The sequence below is a fragment of the Oncorhynchus kisutch genome, linkage group LG13 (genome assembly GCF_002021735.2).
Source record: "Oncorhynchus kisutch isolate 150728-3 linkage group LG13, Okis_V2, whole genome shotgun sequence".
Lineage (NCBI taxonomy): Eukaryota > Metazoa > Chordata > Actinopteri > Salmoniformes > Salmonidae > Oncorhynchus > Oncorhynchus kisutch.
In genome coordinates, this window is record NC_034186.2 from 17973467 (window position 1) to 17994392 (window position 20926).

The window sequence follows — 20926 nt, forward strand, 5'->3', positions numbered from 1 at the left end:
TGTTATAGACCCCCCTCTGCTCTCTATAACTGTGATTGGCTGTTATAGACCCCCTCTGCTCTCTATAACTGTGATTGGCTGTTATAGACCCCCCTCTGCTCTCTATAACTGTGATTGGCTGTTATAGACCCCCCTCTGCTCTCTATAACTGTGATTGGCTGTTATAGACCCCCTCTGCTCTCTATAACTGTGATTGGCTGTTATAGACCCCCTCTGCTCTATATAACTGTGATTGGCTGTTAAAGACTCCCCTCTGCTCTCTATAACTGTGATTGGCTGTTATAGACCGCCCTCTGCTCTCTATAACTGTGATTGGCTGTTATAGACCCCCCTCTGCTCTCTATAACTGTGATTGGCTGTTATAGACCCCCCTCTGCTCTCTATAACTGTGATTGGCTGTTATAGACCCCCTCTGCTCTATATAACTGTGATTGGCTGTTATAGACCCGTCTGCTCTATATAACTGTGATTGGCTGTTATAGACCCCCTCTGCTCTATATAACTGTGATTGGCTGTTATAGACCCCCCTCTGCTCTCTATAACTGTGATTGGCTGTTATAGACCCCCTCTGCTCTCTATAACTGTGATTGGCTGTTATAGACCCCCCTCTGCTCTCTATAACTGTGATTGGCTGTTATAGACCCCCTCTGCTCTCTATAACTGTGATTGGCTGTTATAGACCCCCTCTGCTCTATATAACTGTGATTGGCTGTTAAAGACCCCCCTCTGCTCTCTATAACTGTGATTGGCTGTTATAGACCGCCCTCTGCTCTATATAACTGTGATTGGCTGTTATAGACCCCCCTCTGCTCTCTATAACTGTGATTGGCTGTTATAGACCGCCCTCTGCTCTCTATAACTGTGATTGGCTGGTACAGACCCCCTCTGCTCTCTATAACTGTGATTGGCTGTTATAGACCCCCTCTGCTCTATATAACTGTGATTGGCTGTCATAGACCCCCTCTGCTCTCTATAACTGTGATTGGCTGTTATAGACCCCCTCTGCTCTCTATAACTGTGATTGGCTGGTACAGACCCCCTCTGCTCTCTATAACTGTGATTGGCTGTTATAGACCCCCCCTGCTCTATATAACTGTGATTGGCTGTTAAAGACCCCCTCTGCTCTCTATAACTGTGATTGGCTGTTAAAGACCCCCCTCTGCTCTCTATAACTGTGATTGGCTGTTAACGTTCCCCCTCTGCTCTCTATAACTGTGATTGGCTGTTATCAACTCCCCTCTGCTCTCGGTGATGCATTTTCTTCTTTGACACACCTTATGTCTAAACTTCTTTACAGTGAAATGATCTTGATTGGTGATCTCACCTGGTGTTGGTTAAAGCCGGTGTCTGATGATTTAAACATGTTTTGTAATTCTATGAATCTTACCCAGTTGATTAACTCACCCACTCACACAAATCTTAAATGCCCAGATAAATCTACCCTGATTGATTTGATATTGACAAATGTTCCACATAAATATTCTGCGGTTGGTGTTTTTTGTAATGATTTAAGTGACCATTGTGCTGTTGTTGCTGTTAGAAATACTAAGGTTCCTAAGACAAACCCACGTTTTATTCGTAAGAGAAATTTGAAGTGTTTTAATGAGCAGGCTTTCTTTCATGATTTGTTTTATTTTGACTGAAGCAGATTGAGCTTATCCCTGATGTGGAAACTGCCTGGAAATTCTTTTATGGTGGTTTTTCCCAAATAGTAAACAAGCATGCCCCATTCCGCAGGTTCAGGGTTAAAGGGCGGGATAATCCATGGTTTTCTTCTGAGCTGTCTTGTAATGTTAATGAATTACCGTCATGTGTTTTGAAGGACTCTGTTGCTGTATATGACAAACCTGAAATGCAGAATTGTTTCAATGAGCACTTTGTATCATCTGGTAGGCTGTGTTTTGCCATTCTCAGTGCAGGTGCTGAAATCCTTAGATCAGAGAAAGCATGCAGGTCCTGAACTTTTGAATCCCTGCTTTTTAAATCTGGCAGCTAATTTCATAGCTGAACCACTTACATATCTGTTCAATCTAACCCTGGAATGTAATGAAATTCCAAAGATCTGGAAATCAGCATTTGTCCTGCCACTTTTAAAAGGGGGAGATCCAACTCTTTTAAATAATTATAGGCCAATCTCAAAGCTGTCACCCCTGGTGAAAATACTTGAAACCCTTGTAAGTGAACAGCTAAAATAGTTTTTATTTACTAACTCTATTTTATCAATGTACCAGCCGGGCTTCAGGAAGAAGCATAGCACAATTACAGCAGCCATGAAGGTTTTAAATTATATCACTGAAGCCATTGACAAAAAACAGCACTGTGTCTCACTTTTTATTGATCTCTCTAAGGCTTTTGATACAGTTGATCATGCTATACCAAGGCAGAGATTGTCGAGTGTAGGACTTTCAGAGCATGCAGTTGCATGGGTTGCTAACTATCTGTCTGATAGAACTCAGTGCACTCAATTTGATGGGCTGAAGTCTGTTAAATTGTTCATCTTGAATGGTGTGCCCCAAGGCTATGGACTTGGTCCTCTCTTATTCACTATTTATATAAATGATTTAGACAAAAATGTACCCAGTTGATTAACTCACCCACTCGCCCAAATCTTAAATGCCCAGATAAATCTACCCTGATTGATTGGATATTGACAAATGTTCCACATAAATATTCTGCGGTTGGTGTTTTTTGTAATGATTTAAGTGACCATTGTGCTGTTGTTGCTGTTAGAAATACTAAGGTTCCTAAGACAAACCCACGTTTTATTCGTAAGAGAAATTTGAAGTGTTTTAATGAGCAGGCTTTCTTTCATGATTTGTTTTATTTTGACTGAAGCAGATTGAGCTTAAAAATGTCCAAAATGCACAACTTCATTTTTATGCTGATGATACTGTTATTTACCGCTGTGCTTCGTCTCTTACAAATGCTTTCCAGAACATGTAAACTGCTTTTTATTTATTTTTAATTTTGTTATTCTCTTGTGAATTCAATGGTTTTTACTAGATTACTTGCAGTTTTTCATGTTGTCTCAATGAGCCCTTCCTGGTTAAATAATGTCCTCTTTCCCCTCTCTGTCCTCTTTCCCCTCTCTGTCTTCTTTCCCCTCTCTGTCCTCTTCCCCTTCTCTGTCCTCTTCCCCCTCTCTGTCTACTTTCCCCTCTCTGTCCTCTCTCCCCTCTCTGTCCTCTTTCCCCTCGCTGTCCTCTTTCCCCTCTCTGTCTTATTTCCCCTCTCTGTCCTCTTTCCCCTCTCTGTCCTCTTTCCCCTCTCTGTCCTCTTTCCCCTCTCTGTCTTCTTTCCCCTCTCTGTCCTCTTTCCCCTCTCTGTCATATTCCCCCCCTGTCCTCTTTCCCCTCTCTGTCCTCTTTCCCCTCTCTGTCTTCTTTCCCCTCTCAGTCCTCTTTCCCCTCTCTGTCTTCTTTCCCCTCTCTGTCCTCTTTCCCCTCTCTGTCTTCTTTCCCCTCTCTGTCTTCTTTCCCCTCTCTGTCCTCTTTCCCCTCTCTGTCCACTTTCCCCTCTCTGTCCTCTTTCCCCTATCTGTCCTCTTTCCCCTCTCTGTCCTCTTTCCCCTCTCTGTCCTCTTTCCCCTCTCTGTCCTCTTTCCCCTCTCTGTCCTCTTTCCCCTCTCTGTCCACTTTCCCCTCTCTGTCTTCTTTCCCCTCTCTGTCCTCTTTCCCCTCTCTGTCCTCTTTCCCCTCTCTGTCTTCTTTCCCCTCTCTGTCTTCTTTCCCCTCTCTGTCCTCTCTCCCCTCTCTGTTCTCTTTCCCCTCTCTGTCCACTTTCCCCTCTCTGTCTTCTTTCCCCTATCTGTTCTCTTTCCCCTCTCTGTCCTCTTTCCCCTCTCTGTCCTCTTTCCCCTCTTTGTCTTCTTTCCCCTCTCTGTTCTCTTTCCCCTCTCTGTCCTCTTTCCACTCTCTGTCCTCTTTCCCCTCTCTGTCCTCTTTCCCCTCTCTGTCTTCTTTCCCCTCTCTGTCCTCTTTCCCTTCTCTGTCCTCTTTCCCCTATCTGTCTTCTTTCCCCTATCTGTTCTCTTTCCCCTCTCTGTCCTCTTTCCCCTCGCTGTCCTCTTTCCCCTCTCTGTCTTCTTTCCCCTCTCTGTCTTCTTTCCCCGATCTGTTCTCTTTCCCCTCTCTGTCCTCTTTCCCCTCGCTGTCCTCTTTCCCCTCTCTGTCTTATTTCCCCGATCTGTCTTCTTTCCCCTCTCTGTCCTCTTTGCCCTCTCTGTCATATTCCCCCCTGTCCTCTTTCCCCTCTCTGTCCTCTTTCCCCTCTCTGTCTTCTTTCCCCTATCTGTCCACTTTCCCCTCTCTGTCTTCTTTCCCCTCTCTGTCTTCTTTCCCCTCTCTGTCTTCTTTCCCCTCTCTGTCCTCTTTCCCCTCTCTGTCATATTCCCCCCCTGTCCTCTTTCCCCTCTCTGTCTTCTCTCCCCTCTCTATCCTCTTTCCCCTCTTTGTCCTCTTTCCCCTCTCTGTCCTCTTTCCCCTCTCTAACCTCTTTCCCCTCTCTATCCTCTTTCCCCTCTCTGTCCTCTTTCCCCTCTCTGTCCTCTCTCCCCTCTCTGTCCTCTTTCCCCTACTGTCTTCATTCCCCTCTCTTGCTTGTCTGTCTGTCTGTCTGTCTGTCTGTCTGTCTGTCTGTCTGTCTGTCTGTCTGTCTGTCTGTCTGTCATTCTCTCTCCTGTCTGTCTTTCTGCCTGCCTGTCTGTCTGTCTGTCTGTCTGTCTGTCTGTCTGTCTGTCTGTCTGTCTGTCTGTCTGTCTGTCTGTCTGTCTGTCTGTCTGTCTGTCTGTCTGTCTGTCTGTCTGTCTCTCATTCTCTCTCCTGTCTGTCTGTCTGTCTGTCTGTCTGTCTGTCTGTCTGTCTGTCTGTCTGTCTGTCTGTCTGTCTGTCTGTCTGTCTGTCTGTCTGTCTGTCTGTCTGTCTGTCTGTCATTCTCTCTCCTGTCTGTCTGTCTGTCTGTCTGTCTGTCTGTCTGTCTGTCTGTCTGTCTGTCTGTCTGTCTGTCTGTCTGTCTGTCTGTCTGTCTGTCTGTCTGTCTGTCTGTCTGTCTGTCTGTCTGTCTGTCTGTCTGTCTGTCTGTCTGTCTGTCTGTCTCTCATTCTCTCTCCTGTCTGTCTGTCTGTCTGTCTGTCTGTCTGTCTGTCTGTCTGTCTGTCTGTCTGTCTGTCTGTCTGTCTGTCTGTCTGTCTGTCTGTCTGTCTGTCTGTCTGTCTGTCTGTCTCTCATTCTCTCGCCTGTCTGTCTTTCTGTCTGTCCCGTTCACCCCTCTCTGAATGTTTCTATGCTATGGCTATGGGCCAGGGCTAGTTGAATGGTCTTAGTTATTTATCCCTTCCCTCCCATGCTGGTGTTAACTATTTACACCTGAAGGCTGTTAATGTCTGACAGAAAAAGCTCCTTTCCTAGTTTAGTCAAAGATGACAAGAATTTTATATGACAGACTAGGTTGTTAATATATTGCATTAAATCAATCATTTTCTCTCTCTCTCCCTCTCTCTCTCTCTGCAGTGCCGTCCTTCCAAAGGGAGGAAGAGGGGTTACTGCTGGTGTGTGGATAAGTATGGTCAGCCTCTCCCTGGCTATGATGGAAAGGAGAGAGGAGAATCCCAGTGCAACAACCTGGAGAACAAATAAGAGGCAGAGAGAGGATGGAGTGATGGAGAGAAAGAATAAGGCAAGAAGAAGAGAGGAATGGGAGAGAGAGATACTTTTTAAACTCCTGCCTTGCACGTAACCGTCGAAAGAGTGCCGGACCGTTGACCTCAGGTCACATGACTGCCGGGTGGGGGAGGGAGAGGGAGGGAGGGGAAGAGAGGGGGGGAGGGAGGGGCAGACTGGGACAGCACAGCCTAATAGGCCAAGCCTTCTGTCCATCATCTGCAGCTATCTGCTCTGTGCTATGGGAACCTCTAACTACCCCTCGTATGAAAACAACAGAGAGAGAAACTAAACATCTGCACTATTATTTTAGAGAGAGAGGATGGAGGGACTTTTCCACTCACTTTAAAGAGGACTTAAAGAGTGACTGTGACCCAACGCAACATGCTTGTGTATGTTTGTGTGTGTGTATGCATGCATGTGTGAGCATGAGTGTGAGCATGTATGAGTGTTTGTTTGTGTGTGTATGTGTGTGTAAATGCTGTCTTTCAATAAGCTCAGTTTAGAGGTGTAAGAAAACCTCTTGACATCCAAACCCTGCCCCCTTCTATCCTGTCATGCAGAGACTCCTCCCCTTTCTCAGGATCCATCATTATGAAGTGAAGGCTTATGGGTAGGCCAGCCTCTGACCTCTTCCCTGCCATGTTGGACACCACTGGCCTTCCCCACTGTCTCCATAGCAACCAGCTTGTCCCGTCCGATGTGCTGCGTCACATTTACAGGTTTAGGGGGAAGGAAAGGAATGGAGACAGTGCCTTAAACCCACACTGCCCCTCTCCCCCTCTTCCCCATCCCTGACCCCTACCCCTCCCTTTCTCATATTCCTTGGTTAGCCCTCTGCGGTCCTCATAGGACCCCAGGAAGAGTAGCTGCTGCTTTTGCAAAAGTTCATGGGGATTCAAAAAAAAGAATCAACAGGTTCTCACATAACGTTACCACCCTGCAGCCCTGGTCTGGTTAGCTAGCTGGCGGGTTGGGTTAGCATAGTTAGCCAAACCATCACTTCTTCATTCAGGAAATAGAGCCAGTGGTGTTGTCATGACAACATGGTCCCTCTATCTGCAGTACTCTTCCTGTCTATGGTGCATATGTCCTGGTGTGGGGTCCTTTAGACTGGGCATGCTCGATGGGACCGGGCTGATCTCTATGCCATAGGAGCCAGCTTCGAGGCCAAGCACAACCACTTAAAGCACTTTAGCTGCACCCAACCAACTTCCCTACAGCACTCCTCACAGTTAAAGACCATCTCTACCCATTGTAGCGTAGTAATCATACCTTTTAATTGGTGCAACATTTAACAAGGTTTATAGCACTGTAGAACAAAACATCAACAACAACAAAAGAAAAAACAATGTTACACAAGCACTTCTGACTGTGACTTTACTCAGCCTAGAGAACAACGCCCCTCCTCACAATTTCCATTCTATTCTTCTGACTGTGACTTTACTCAGCCTAGAGAACAAACGCCCCTCCTCACAATTTCCATTCTATTCTTCTGACTGTGACTTTACTCAGCCTAGAGAACAAACGCCCCTCCTCACAATTTCCATTCTATTCTTCTGATTGTGACTTTACTCAGCCTAGAGAACAAACGCCCCTCCTCACAATTTCCATTCTATTCTTCTGACTGTGACTTTACTCAGCCTAGAGAACAAACGCCCCTCCTCACAATTTCCATTCTATTCTTCTGACTGTGACTTTACTCAGCCTAGAGAACAAACGCCCCTCCTCACAATTTCCATTCTATTCTTCTGACTGTGACTTTACTCAGCCTAGAGAACAAACGCCCCTCCTCACCATTTCCATTCTATTCTTCTGACTGTGACTTTACTCAGCCTAGAGAACAAACGCCCCTCCTCACAATTTCCATTCTATTCTTCTGACTGTGACTTTACTCAGCCTAGAGAACAAACGCCCCTCCTCACAATTTCCATTCTATTCTTCTGACTGTGACTTTACTCAGCCTAGAGAACAAACGCCCCCTCCTCACAATTTCCATTCTATTCTTCTGACTGTGACTTTACTCAGCCTAGAGAACAAACGCCCCTCCTCACAATTTCCATTCTATTCTTCTGACTGTGACTTTACTCAGCCTAGAGAACAAACGCCCCTCCTCACCATTTCCATTCTATTCTTCTGACTGTGACTTTACTCAGCCTAGAGAACAAACGCCCCTCCTCACAATTTCCATTCTATTCTTCTGACTGTGACTTTACTCAGCCTAGAGAACAAACGCCCCTCCTCACAATTTCCATTCTATTCTTCTGACTGTGACTTTACTCAGCCTAGAGAACAAACGCCCCTCCTCACAATTTCCATTCTATTCTTCTGACTGTGACTTTACTCAGCCTAGAGAACAAACGCCCCTCCTCACAATTTCCATTCTATTCTTCTGACTGTGACTTTACTCAGCCTAGAGAACAAACGCCCCTCCTCACAATTTCCATTCTATTCTTCTGACTGTGACTTTACTCAGCCTAGAGAACAAACGCCCCTCCTCACAATTTCCATTCTATTCTTCTGACTGTGACTTTACTCAGCCTAGAGAACAAACGCCCCTCCTCACCATTTCCATTCTATTCTTCTGACTGTGACTTTACTCAGCCTAGAGAACAAACGCCCCTCCTCACAATTTCCATTCTATTCTTCTGACTGTGACTTTACTCAGCCTAGAGAACAAACGCCCCTCCTCACAATTTCCATTCTATTCTTCTGACTGTGACTTTACTCAGCCTAGAGAACAACGCCCCTCCTCACAATTTCCATTCTATTCTTCTGACTGTGACTTTACTCAGCCTAGAGAACAAACGCCCCTCCTCACCATTTCCATTCTATTCTTCTGACTGTGACTTTACTCAGCCTAGAGAACAAACGCCCCTCCTCACCATTTCCATTCTATTCTTCTGACTGTGACTTTACTCAGCCTAGAGAACAAACGCCCCTCCTCACCATTTCCATTCTATTCTTCTGACTGTGACTTTACTCAGCCTAGAGAACAACGCCCCTCCTCACAATTTCCATTCTATTCTTCTGACTGTGACTTTACTCAGCCTAGAGAACAAACGCCCCTCCTCACAATTTCCATTCTATTCTTCTGACTGTGACTTTACTCAGCCTAGAGAACAAACGCCCCTCCTCACCATTTCCATTCTATTCTTCTGACTGTGACTTTACTCAGCCTAGAGAACAAACGCCCCTCCTCACAATTTCCATTCTATTCTTCTGACTGTGACTTTACTCAGCCTAGAGAACAAACGCCCCTCCTCACAATTTCCATTCTATTCTTCTGACTGTGACTTTACTCAGCCTAGAGAACAAACGCCCCTCCTCACAATTTCCATTCTATTCTTCTGACTGTGACTTTACTCAGCCTAGAGAACAAACGCCCCTCCTCACAATTTCCATTCTATTCTTCTGACTGTGACTTTACTCAGCCTAGAGAACAAACGCCCCTCCTCACAATTTCCATTCTATTCTTCTGACTGTGACTTTACTCAGCCTAGAGAACAAACGCCCCTCCTCACAATTTCCATTCTATTCTTCTGACTGTGACTTTACTCAGCCTAGAGAACAAACGCCCCTCCTCACCATTTCCATTCTATTCTTCTGACTGTGACTTTACTCAGCCTAGAGAACAAACGCCCCTCCTCACAATTTCCATTCTATTCTTCTGACTGTGACTTTACTCAGCCTAGAGAACAAACGCCCCTCCTCACAATTTCCATTCTATTCTTCTGACTGTGACTTTACTCAGCCTAGAGAACAACGCCCCTCCTCACAATTTCCATTCTATTCTTCTGACTGTGACTTTACTCAGCCTAGAGAACAAACGCCCCTCCTCACCATTTCCATTCTATTCTTCTGACTGTGACTTTACTCAGCCTAGAGAACAAACGCCCCTCCTCACCATTTCCATTCTATTCTTCTGACTGTGACTTTACTCAGCCTAGAGAACAAACGCCCCTCCTCACCATTTCCATTCTATTCTTCTGACTGTGACTTTACTCAGCCTAGAGAACAAACGCCCCTCCTCACCATTTCCATTCTATTCTTCTGACTGTGACTTTACTCAGCCTAGAGAACAACGCCCCTCCTCACAATTTCCATTCTATTCTTCTGACTGTGACTTTACTCAGCCTAGAGAACAAACGCCCCTCCTCACAATTTCCATTCTATTCTTCTGACTGTGACTTTACTCAGCCTAGAGAACAACGCCCCTCCTCACAATTTCCATTCTATTCTTCTGACTGTGACTTTACTCAGCCTAGAGAACAACGCCCCTCCTCACCATTTCCATTCTATTCTTCTGACTGTGACTTTACTCAGCCTAGAGAACAACGCCCCTCCTCACAATTTCCATTCTATTCTTCTGACTGTGACTTTACTCAGCCTAGAGAACAACGCCCCTCCTCACCATTTCCATTCTATTCTTCTGACTGTGACTTTACTCAGCCTAGAGAACAAACGCCCCTCCTCACCATTTCCATTCTATTCTTCTGACTGTGACTTTACTCAGCCTAGAGAACAAACGCCCCTCCTCACCATTTCCATTCTATTCTTCTGACTGTGACTTTACTCAGCCTAGAGAACAACGCCCCTCCTCACAATTTCCATTCTATTCTTCTGACTGTGACTTTACTCAGCCTAGAGAACAAACGCCCCTCCTCACAATTTCCATTCTATTCTTCTGACTGTGACTTTACTCAGCCTAGAGAACAACGCCCCTCCTCACAATTTCCATTCTATTCTTCTGACTGTGACTTTACTCAGCCTAGAGAACAACGCCCCTCCTCACCATTTCCATTCTATTCTTCTGACTGTGACTTTACTCAGCCTAGAGAACAACGCCCCTCCTCACAATTTCCATTCTATTCTTCTGACTGTGACTTTACTCAGCCTAGAGAACAACGCCCCTCCTCACCATTTCCATTCTATTCTTCTGACTGTGACTTTACTCAGCCTAGAGAACAAACGCCCCTCCTCACCATTTCCATTCTATTCTTCTGACTGTGACTTTACTCAGCCTAGAGAACAAACGCCCCTCCTCACCATTTCCATTCTATTCTTCTGACTGTGACTTTACTCAGCCTAGAGAACAACGCCCCTCCTCACAATTTCCATTCTATTCTTCTGACTGTGACTTTACTCAGCCTAGAGAACAAACGCCCCTCCTCACAATTTCCATTCTATTCTTCTGACTGTGACTTTACTCAGCCTAGAGAACAACGCCCCTCCTCACAATTTCCATTCTATTCTTCTGACTGTGACTTTACTCAGCCTAGAGAACAACGCCCCTCCTCACCATTTCCATTCTATTCTTCTGACTGTGACTTTACTCAGCCTAGAGAACAACGCCCCTCCTCACAATTTCCATTCTATTCTTCTGACTGTGACTTTACTCAGCCTAGAGAACAAACGCCCCTCCTCACAATTTCCATTCTATTCTTCTGACTGTGACTTTACTCAGCCTAGAGAACAAACGCCCCTCCTCACAATTTCCATTCTATTCTTCTGACTGTGACTTTACTCAGCCTAGAGAACAAACGCCCCTCCTCACAATTTCCATTCTATTCTTCTGACTGTGACTTTACTCAGCCTAGAGAACAAACGCCCCTCCTCACAATTTCCATTCTATTCTTCTGACTGTGACTTTACTCAGCCTAGAGAACAACGCCCCTCCTCACAATTTCCATTCTATTCTTCTGACTGTGACTTTACTCGGCCTAGAGAACAACGCCCCTCCTCACAATTTCCATTCTATGCAAAGTGTGTTTTCTTTTTGTTGATATTGTTTCTTGGAGATGCTTGTATGATCTTATGCCAACATAACTCCACCAGGTGGATGCAGCACCAAATATGCATTCAAGAAGCAGACAGGGGGTCTGAGGGAGGGGGCGTGGTCCTCCTAGAAGTGCTCCCTGCTTCCTGTATGACGCTTTCACATATCCTGTGTCTGAAATGGCACCATATTTCGTATATAATTCCCTATGGGCCCTGATCAAAAGTGATGCACTACATAGGGAATAGGATGCCATTGAAGATGCAGACTTGAACAGTGGAGTGTGCACGACAAGGAATGCTAGCCCAGTAGCTCGGTAGCATGGAATTGGATGCACACACACTTTAAAACAAACAACAACAACATCTTAAAACCAACCAACCCGCTGAGGCTGCAAGCCATTCTATTTGAAGACTTGATTTCGGTGGAGGATAATTCAATTATGTTTAAGATATTGTCCCACTCCTTCCAGTTCTTTGTTAGTCTTTTTCTATATTCAAAATGTTTTCGTGGCTATGTGGCTGACACATGTACGGTACTTCAAATTAAATAAATAAAGAAGTTATTTATCTAAGAAAGAATTATAAACTGATCCAAACTACGTTTTTTTCTTACCAACAATTCAGTGACTCACTGATTGTAGAGCCAACTCGAAGTTGATTCAGCGTATTTTGGGGAATGTAATCACTAATGAATGTTACATTTTTTAAATTAACATTTTCTTCTATAATTATTTTTGTAAACTTTAAACATCTCTGGTTTGTTGTCCACGGTAACTGTCAGTCGGTCAGGCACTCAGGCACTCAGGTCACTGGTCTGTAGACTAATTGGTTTGTAACAAAGTCGGGGTCAGTTTTATTTCTATTCAGTCAATCCAATAATCTGAAAATCTTCATGAGGAAATGTTGAATTTGAATTTCAACTGACTTTTCTGAATTAACTGAATGGAATGGAGCCCAATCCTGTTGTATAATCCAATGGGTCTGTAGTCAAGTGAAACTCTCAGTCAGTCCATCGGTCACTGCTCCAACACTTCTCTCCGTACACACCAACGTTCACACAAACGTGCACAGCAATGTGCACGCGATGCCATCCCGTCTCAGTCTCGGTCCACATCCAGGGGCACCTCTGTCTCTCTAACATTTTGTCACTTTTCTGGTGGTCATGTAAGAATCTCTCTTCTGTTCACGGGTAATTGTACTTTATTTTTACATTTTGTTTCAACTTTTATTGTTTAAAGAGTTTTGATTCTTTAAAGAAAAAAAGCTTTTCATGTTACTAATCTAGAAAATCACACAGCTATTATTTTCTTTGAGAAAGGAACATTATTTTGTTAAAATATAATTTGTATTTAATGTCTTTTTAAAATAAAAAAATAAACACTATTTTCATTTACTGTTGAACGGCTCGAGGGTGTTTTTACAAGTTAGGCTGTGTTACCTCAGAGAGCTGAGAAGTACATTCAGTACTCAATACGGCCCTACTTCAGAGTTATAGTAAGTAGGCCTACATTCACTACTCAATACTGTTCTACTTCAGAGTCATAGTAAGTAGGCCTACATTCAGTACGCAATACTGTCCTAGTTCAGAGATATAGTAAGTAGGCCTACATTCAGTTCTCAATACTGTCCTAGTTCAGAGATATAGTAAGTAGGCCTACATTCAGTACTCAATACTGTCCTACCTCAGAGTAATAGTAAGTAGACCTACATTCAATACTCAAGACGGTCTAACTTCAGAGTTATAGTAAGTAGGCCTACATTCAGTACTCAATACTGTCTAGTTCAGAGTTATAGTAAACAGGCTTACATTCAGTACTCAATATGGTCCTACTTCAGAGTTACAGTAAGTAGGCCTACATTCAGTACTCAATACTGTCTAGTTCAGAGTTAGAGTAAGTAGGCCAACATTCAGTACTCAATACGGTCCTACTTCAGAGTTATAGTAAGTAGGCCTACATTCAGTACGCCTACATTCAGTACGCAATACTGTCCTAGTTCAGAGTTATAGTAAGTAGGCCTACATTCAATACTCAATACTGTCCTACTTCAGAGTCATAGTAAGTAGGCCTACATTCAGTACTCAATACTGTCCCACTTCAGAGTTATAGTAAGTAGGCCTACATTCAGTACTCAATACTGTCCTACTTCAGAGTTACAGTAAGTTGACGTACATTCAGTACTCAATATGGTCCTACTTCAGAGTTATAGTAAGTAGGCCTACATTCAGTACTCAATACAGTCCAAATTCAGAGTAATAGTAAGTAGACCTACATTCAATACTCAATACTGTCCTACTTCAGAATTATAGTAAGTAGGCCTACATTCAGTACTCAATATTGTCTTGTTCAGAGTTATAGTAAGTAGGACTACATTCAGTACTCAATACTGTCTAGTTCAGAGTTATAGTAAGTAGGCCTACATTCAGTACTCAATACTGTCTAGTTCAGAGTTATAGTAAATAGTCCTACATACAGTACTCAATATGGTCCTACTTCAGAGTTATAGTAAGTAGACCTACATTCAGTACTCAATACTGTCTAGTTCAGAGTTATAGTAAATAGTCCTACATTCAGTACTCAATATGGTCCTACTTCAGAGTTATAGTAAGTAGACCTACATGCAGTACTCAATACTGTCTAGTTCAGAGTTAGAGTAAGTAGGCCAACATTCAGTACTCAATATGGTTCTACTTCGGAGTTATAGTAAGTAGGCCTACATTCAGTACGCAATACTGTCCTAGTTCAGAGTTATAGTAAGTAGGCCTACATTCAATACTCAATACTGTTCTACTTCAGAGTCATAGTAAGTAGGCCTACATCCAGTACTCAATACTGTCCCACTTCAGAGTAATAGTAAGTAGGCCTACATTCAGTACTCAATACTGTCCTACTTCCGAGTTACAGTAAGTAGGCCTACATTCAGTACTCAATATGGTCCTACTTCAGAGTTATAGTAAGTAGGCCTACATTCAGTACTCAATACTGTCCTACTTCAGAGTAAGTAGGCCTACATTCAGTACTCAATACTGTCTAGTTCAGAGTTATAGTAAGTAGGCCTACATTCAGTACTCAATACTGTCCTACTTCAGAGTTATAGTAAGTAGGCCTACATTCAGTACTCAACACTGTCCTACTTCAGAGTTGTGGTAAGTAGGCCTACATTCAGTACTCAATACTGTCCTACTTCCGAGTTATAGTAAGTAGGCCTACATTCAATAAAGTGTTTACATCAAATGTTCTAGCAGACAGGGAGGCAGTTGGCAACCAAAAAGATGACCAGAGGAATCTATTTTGATAGTTGATGAAAAGGTTCAGAGGTACTGTTTTTCTCATCATAGAGAGAGAGAGAGAGAGAGAGAGAGAGAGAGAGAGAGAGAGAGAGAGAGAGAGAGAGAGAGAGAGAGAGAGAGAGAGAGAGAGAGAGAGAGAGAGAGAGAGAGAGAGAGAGAGAACAGCACACTGTAGACACACAACCTAGAGCCTCGGGCACTGCTACAGTGCAACAAGACAGAACAACATGAAGTTTGAGCAAGGTGTATATGTGTTTATATGGCTGGGTTGGTTGTTTGGTTGGAGTTTCACAATATATTGAGGAAACAGTTTCATTAGCAACACATTCTTCTGTGTTACAGATAATGGCTGTGTCTGAAATGGCACCCTAATCCCCATAGGGCTTTGATCAATAGTACTGCTTTATATAGGGAATAGGGTGCCATTTCAGATGCAGTCGAAGTTTGTAGCTTTATGCTAGGGCTGTTTATGCACATACTCCTATATGACTGAGACATTCACCACATGACTACACAGTCACACACACTGCCAAGGGCATCAAGATTTATCTTATCGTCAATAATTATTTGATCATTAAAAATAGTAGGATGCTCCAGCCGGATTACATACAGTTGAAGTCGGAAGTTTACATACGCCTTAGCCAACTACATTTAAACTCCGTTTTTCACAATTCCTGACGTTTAATCATAGTAAAAATGTCCTGTCTTAGGTCAGTTAGGATCACCACTTTATTTTAAGAATGTGAAATGTTAGAATAATAGTAGAGAGAAAGATTTATTTCAGCTTTTATTTCTTTCATCACATTCCCAGTGGATCAGAAGTTTACATACACTCAATTAGTATTTGGTAGCATTGCCTTTAAATTGTTTATCTTGGGTCAAATGTTTCGGGTAGCCTTCCACAAGCTTCCCACAGTAAGTTGGGTGAATTTTGACCAATTCCTCTTGACAAAGATGGTGTAACTGAGTCAGGTTTGTAGGCCTCCTTTCTCGCAAACGCTTTTTCAGTACTGCCCACAAATTATCAATGAAATTGAGGTCAGGGCTTTGTGATGGCCACTCCAATACCTTGACTTTGTTGTCCTCCAGCCATTTTGCCACAACTTTGGAAGAATACTTGGGGTCATTGTCCATTTGGAAGACCGATTTGCGACCAAGCTTTAACTTCCTGACTGATGTCTTGAGATGTTGCTTCAATATATCCACATCATTTTCCTACCTTATTATGCCATCTATTTTGTGAAGTGCACCAGTCCCTCCTGCAGCAAAGCACCCCCACAACATGATGCTGCCACCCCCAATTTTCACAGCTGGGATGGTGTTCTTCGGCTTGCAATCCTCCCCCTTTTTCCTCCAAACATAACGATGGTCATTATGGCCGAACAGTTCCATTTTTGTTTCATCAGACCAGAGGACATTTCTCCAAAAAGTATGATCTTTGTCCCCATACGCAGTTGCAAACTGTAGTCTGGCTTTTTTTTATGGTGGTTTTGGAGCAGTGGCTTATGGCTTGCTGAGCGGCCTTTCAGGTTATGTCGATATAGGACTCGTTTTACTGTGGATATAGATACTTTTGTACCAGTTTCCTCCAGTATCTTCACAAGGTCCGTTGCTGTTGTTCTGGGATTGATTTGCACTTTTCGCACCAAAGTACGTTCATCTCTAGGAGACCGAACGCGTCTCCTTCCTGAGCGGTATGACGGCTGCGTGGTCCCATGGTGTTTATACTTGCTTATTATTGTTTGTACAGATGAAACTTCAGAAGTTTGGAAATTGCTCCCAAGGATGAACCAGACTTCTAAAGCTTCTAAAGCCATAACATAATTTTCTGGAATTTTCCAAGCTGTTTAAAGGCACAGTCAATTTAGTATACTTCTGACCCACTGGAATTGTGATACAGTGAATTATAAGCGAAATAATCTGTCTGTAAACAATTGTTGGAAAAATTACTTGTGTCATGCACAAAGTAGATGTCCTAACCGACTTGCCAAAACTATAGTTTGTAAACAAGAAATTTGTGGAGTGGTTGAAAAATGAGTTTTAATTAATGACTCCAACCTAAGTGTATGTCGACTTCTGACTTCAACTGTACATAAGAAATGATTGATTCAAAAAATGCAATAAAGTCCAAAGGCTTATGTCCAAGATGAACAAGTTAACATATTTGAGGTTAAATGTTTTTATTAAATATTTCATTTTTTTTTTTTACAATACAACTCAATTACAAAAGTGTCCATACACATGAGTGAGCAGTCGGTCACTTTGGATTAAAAAGAACATATTTCTCTCTCTCTCTCTCTCACACTTTCTCTCTCTCTCTTTTCCTTCTTGCTCTTTCTTTCTCTCTCTTTCCTTCTCTCTCTCTCTCTCTCTCTCCAACAGCAGCATGTAGACAGAGCACGCACATCACAAATCAAACACGGTCAAACCACACAGTCAAACCACACAGTCAAACCACAACAATTTGTTCTTTGTGGTCATAATGTGTTCATGGTCAGATAAAAGACGGTGATGCCAGTCAGTAAAGTCAAATAAAAGTCCTCTTTGACAGGAGGATGTATCAAAATAATGAAGACAGACAGTCAGCAGAGACAAACAAGCACCAGGAGGTAGGTCAAGGTAGATACCCGTCAGAACAGGGGCAATACAGGAGCATTACCCATCATGCAATTCTGCAAACCCCACAGGACCATAGGATATTGAGTTTCTTAGAAGGTAAGTATGCCCAAATTAGTCGTTTTCTGCATTCACTTATGTAGTTGAGTGTCATCATCTATGAATCATATCAGAAAAAACAACAACAAATAAACCATGGCACTGAACATGAAAAACAATGAAAAGTAACATAATAACAATTAGAAATCCTTCTAAAAGACATTTTGGTCACACAGTGCTTTTGTTCTTGTTTGGTTCGTTTTAAAAAGTAAACCAGCAGACAAACTCCTAAAGACCAGAGCGAGATCAACTCGGCAATATGGAGTAACTCAGGGCATAGATACATATGTGCACATCATACACTGATAAAAATACACATATAATAATAATAATGATAACAACACTAATAACAATAAGGCAAAGTTATATAAATATTCTTAACATAAAAATAACAAAATGAAGAGATACATAGTGTGAAATAAATAAGGCTGTAGAGTTTAAGTAATTGCATTAAAATATTAACAATGACAGTGTGTACCTGAATATCAAACACCACCATTTACAATTAATAAATAACAGGTATTGAAATAAAATCAGTGGTTTTGTGTGTGTGTGTGTGTGTGTGTGTGTGTGTGTGTGTGTGTGTGTGTGTGTGTGTGTGTGTGTGTGTGTGTGTGTGTGTGTGTGTGTGTGTGTGTGTGTGTGTGTGTGTGTGTGCGCGTGTGTGTGTTCTGCATCAGTGGTTGATCTCATAAGCGCACTCAGCATCTCCCTCCAGATCAGTGGATCCCAGAATCTTCTTTCCGTTCCAGAAGGACACACACCAACACCTGCCTTTCTGTCCATCAAGAGATGACTCACACTGCGAGAGAGAAGGAGAAAGAGAGATAAAGAGAAATTAGAATGCCTGGGTTTTTTTTACACACCGTAACACACCTCCACCTAACACACCTGTTCAGATATGCTATGACCTTCATCTGTGTGCAGCCGCACCTCATGTGGCAAACATACACCCATTCCAAGACAAACGTGTGTACAGGCACACACACGGAAAGGCACACATGCGTGTATAGTCATGCCGCGCCAAGGGGATGACACTATAGTGAAACTAGCTGAATGTGCTCCAAGGTGTAAGCAGTGCTGTACAAATCTCTGCCTGAACACACATTATTCTTTCTGGAGCTGTGGTTGGCACAATCTTGGTTGGACACACACAACCAGGTGAGATTCCTTCACACTGACAGGAGTCATGAATCGGGCACATAACCCAAGTGCACATGCTCACACACACACACACACATGCTCACACACACACAAATGCTCACACACATGCTCACACACACACATGCACACACACACACACACACACACACACACACACACACACACACACACACACACACACACACACACACACACACACACACACACACACACCTGTTTGGCTTTGTAGAGTCCGTGTTTGTCACAGTTTGGCAGATAGAACCTGATGAGTTTGTCTCCTAGCTTCTGTTGTGACTTAGCGATCTTCTCCAGAGCTCTCTGTAACTCCACATGACAGGGACCCTGGGAGGAGAGGGAAAGAGAGAGATAATGAGTTTTAAGTGTATTTCTGTGTACTGTGTAGAGATATTTTAAGTGTTTTATTCATCTTCACCTGCTTCTAAATCTGTCTCTGAAGGGGCTACATGGGAGACCTGACCCTACCTGTCTAAGGGCATGCTATCAAAGTAGTGCTGCTAGATAGAGTAGAGCACAGCCTTCTCACTAGTCATCAAAGGTTGCTGTTCTATCCAATCAACCCACACAGTCAAGGCCTGTTGTGGAAAAACACTGGTATTTTGTCAAATTGTTCCATGATCGGTCATAAGGTAGGCTAATGCACACACACACCCGCACCCACGTGCACACACACACTTCAAAGTCACTCGAGCGCCCCCTTGCGGTATGATGCTAACTACCCACAACCCAACCGTCAATTGACTCTCCAAAAGTTTTAAGAACGTTAAATTATAATTGCAAAACGGTTAGTACATTTTCCGTGAGCGCTCACCTGCTCCACCAATTTCTTTCGGATTGCGTTAACTTTGGCTTTCATGCTCTCCAGCGCGTCCGCGGCGGCCCGGGGATCGAAGGGCTTGCTGTGGCCGTGGAGATAGAGGCTGGAGCCGGAGTCTGATACCATGGCAGTGTTCTCTGTCTCGGCATTGTCCGCCGCTCCTTGGTCTGGAGAAAAGAGGGAATGAGTGTCAAGAAGGGGAAAAGCCAGTAGAAATCACAATCTTGATTGCACTTATGCACAAGTACATTTGCAAATGATATAATTATCCATATTATTAGGCTAATAGGCTTTTTCAAATATATGTTATTATTAGCGTATGTCAATTATAGACATTATATATATATATTGCATATATGCTATTTATAATCTAGCTATAGCCAAAACATTTAGCAATTAGGGGTTACATACCGGGGTTTTGGGACACAGAGCTGCTCTCGGGCTCGGGGAGCTCAGTGCACACAGCCTGGCCGCGAGTGAGGGAGTGCAGCGGCCGGAGGTCGCCGGGTCTCGGGGTGCACCTCAGTCCGGACCCGCATGGCGCCGTGTAGATTCCGCACAGATCCCCCGTCTTCAGGGCGCAAGCGAGGCAACATCCACAACCAGGCTCCCGCAGAACCTCCGCACAGCCGGGCGCCACCGCTGGACACTCGCTCAGCTTCTCCGGTGAGCACGGCGCGCATCGGATCGGCTCTTGCGCTAACACCGGGGACCCCAGGACAGACCGGACCAGCACAGAGCAGCATACCGCTGCTGCCACCAATACATTTCTGTGAAATAATCCACTCATGGTATAAGGAGAGACTGGAATAAGGAAGAATAGTAGTTTATCAAAGGTAAGGAGAGTTAGAAAAAACACGATTCGTTCCTGTTCCTTAGTTTCTTTCCTTTGATTTTGGAAAAATGACTACTCGTTGCGCGCAGCCTTATTTATACCCTGGTCATTGTAAAACGTTTGACGCATCTGCATTATGAATGACTTCTAAAAAGAAGGTGTAATGATCCGACGGCTTCTGATTGGCCCTCATATGTCCAGTCAGAGACCTCATTTGAATACAACACGCAAAACACAATATCGTATTTATTTTGGAACAGACTGTGCTCGCACGTCGCGCTCTCTGTATGCACAACATCAACCAGTGACAGTGTGACGACATCACGGTTTGGTATTGCAAGTGAGGAAAAGGTATAACCGAGTTTCAACATTCTGTCATCCCTGTCAGTCTATATAGCCCATCAGGAATTGATCACCGTCTAATTTGAAGTTTCACCATTATAGTAGGATTAAAACTACATAGATTTTGTAGTAGAAAAATACATGCTATATCGTTGTATTTAGTAGTCTGATGCTGAACGGAAGCAGTTTAGCCCCGCAAAGAAGTGAAGACCTATTTCACCGCCAGTGTGGTACAATGCCTGCTATTCATGAGTTTATTTTTTATTTTTTTAAATATCCTTTCAAACTTCTTACACAACTTCCAGCAA

At 43.4% G+C, this 20926-nt stretch overlaps 2 protein-coding genes across 2 annotated transcripts in view; one reads left to right on the forward strand and one right to left on the reverse strand.

Annotated features, from left to right (window-relative positions):
• The window catches only part of LOC116353052 (insulin-like growth factor-binding protein 3), a 55333-nt gene extending 43729 nt beyond the window's left edge, over positions 1–11604 (forward strand). The window contains exon 4 of the mRNA XM_031785709.1: positions 5508–11604. Coding sequence (XP_031641569.1) covers positions 5508–5633 — 126 coding nt within the window. The 3' untranslated portion in view covers positions 5634–11604. The remainder of the gene's footprint in view (positions 1–5507) is intronic.
• A 5286-nt stretch (positions 11605–16890) lies between these two features.
• igfbp1a (insulin-like growth factor binding protein 1a) lies at positions 16891–20374 on the reverse strand. The gene is made up of 4 exons (XM_020499440.2): positions 19853–20374; positions 19436–19608; positions 18820–18948; positions 16891–18244 (listed from the first exon to the last, which is right to left on the reverse strand). Exons 1-4 carry the CDS (start codon positions 20229–20231, stop codon positions 18119–18121), a joined length of 807 nt encoding a protein of 268 aa, XP_020355029.1. The 5' UTR covers positions 20232–20374; the 3' UTR covers positions 16891–18118.
• Positions 20375–20926: the final 552 nt, after the last annotated feature.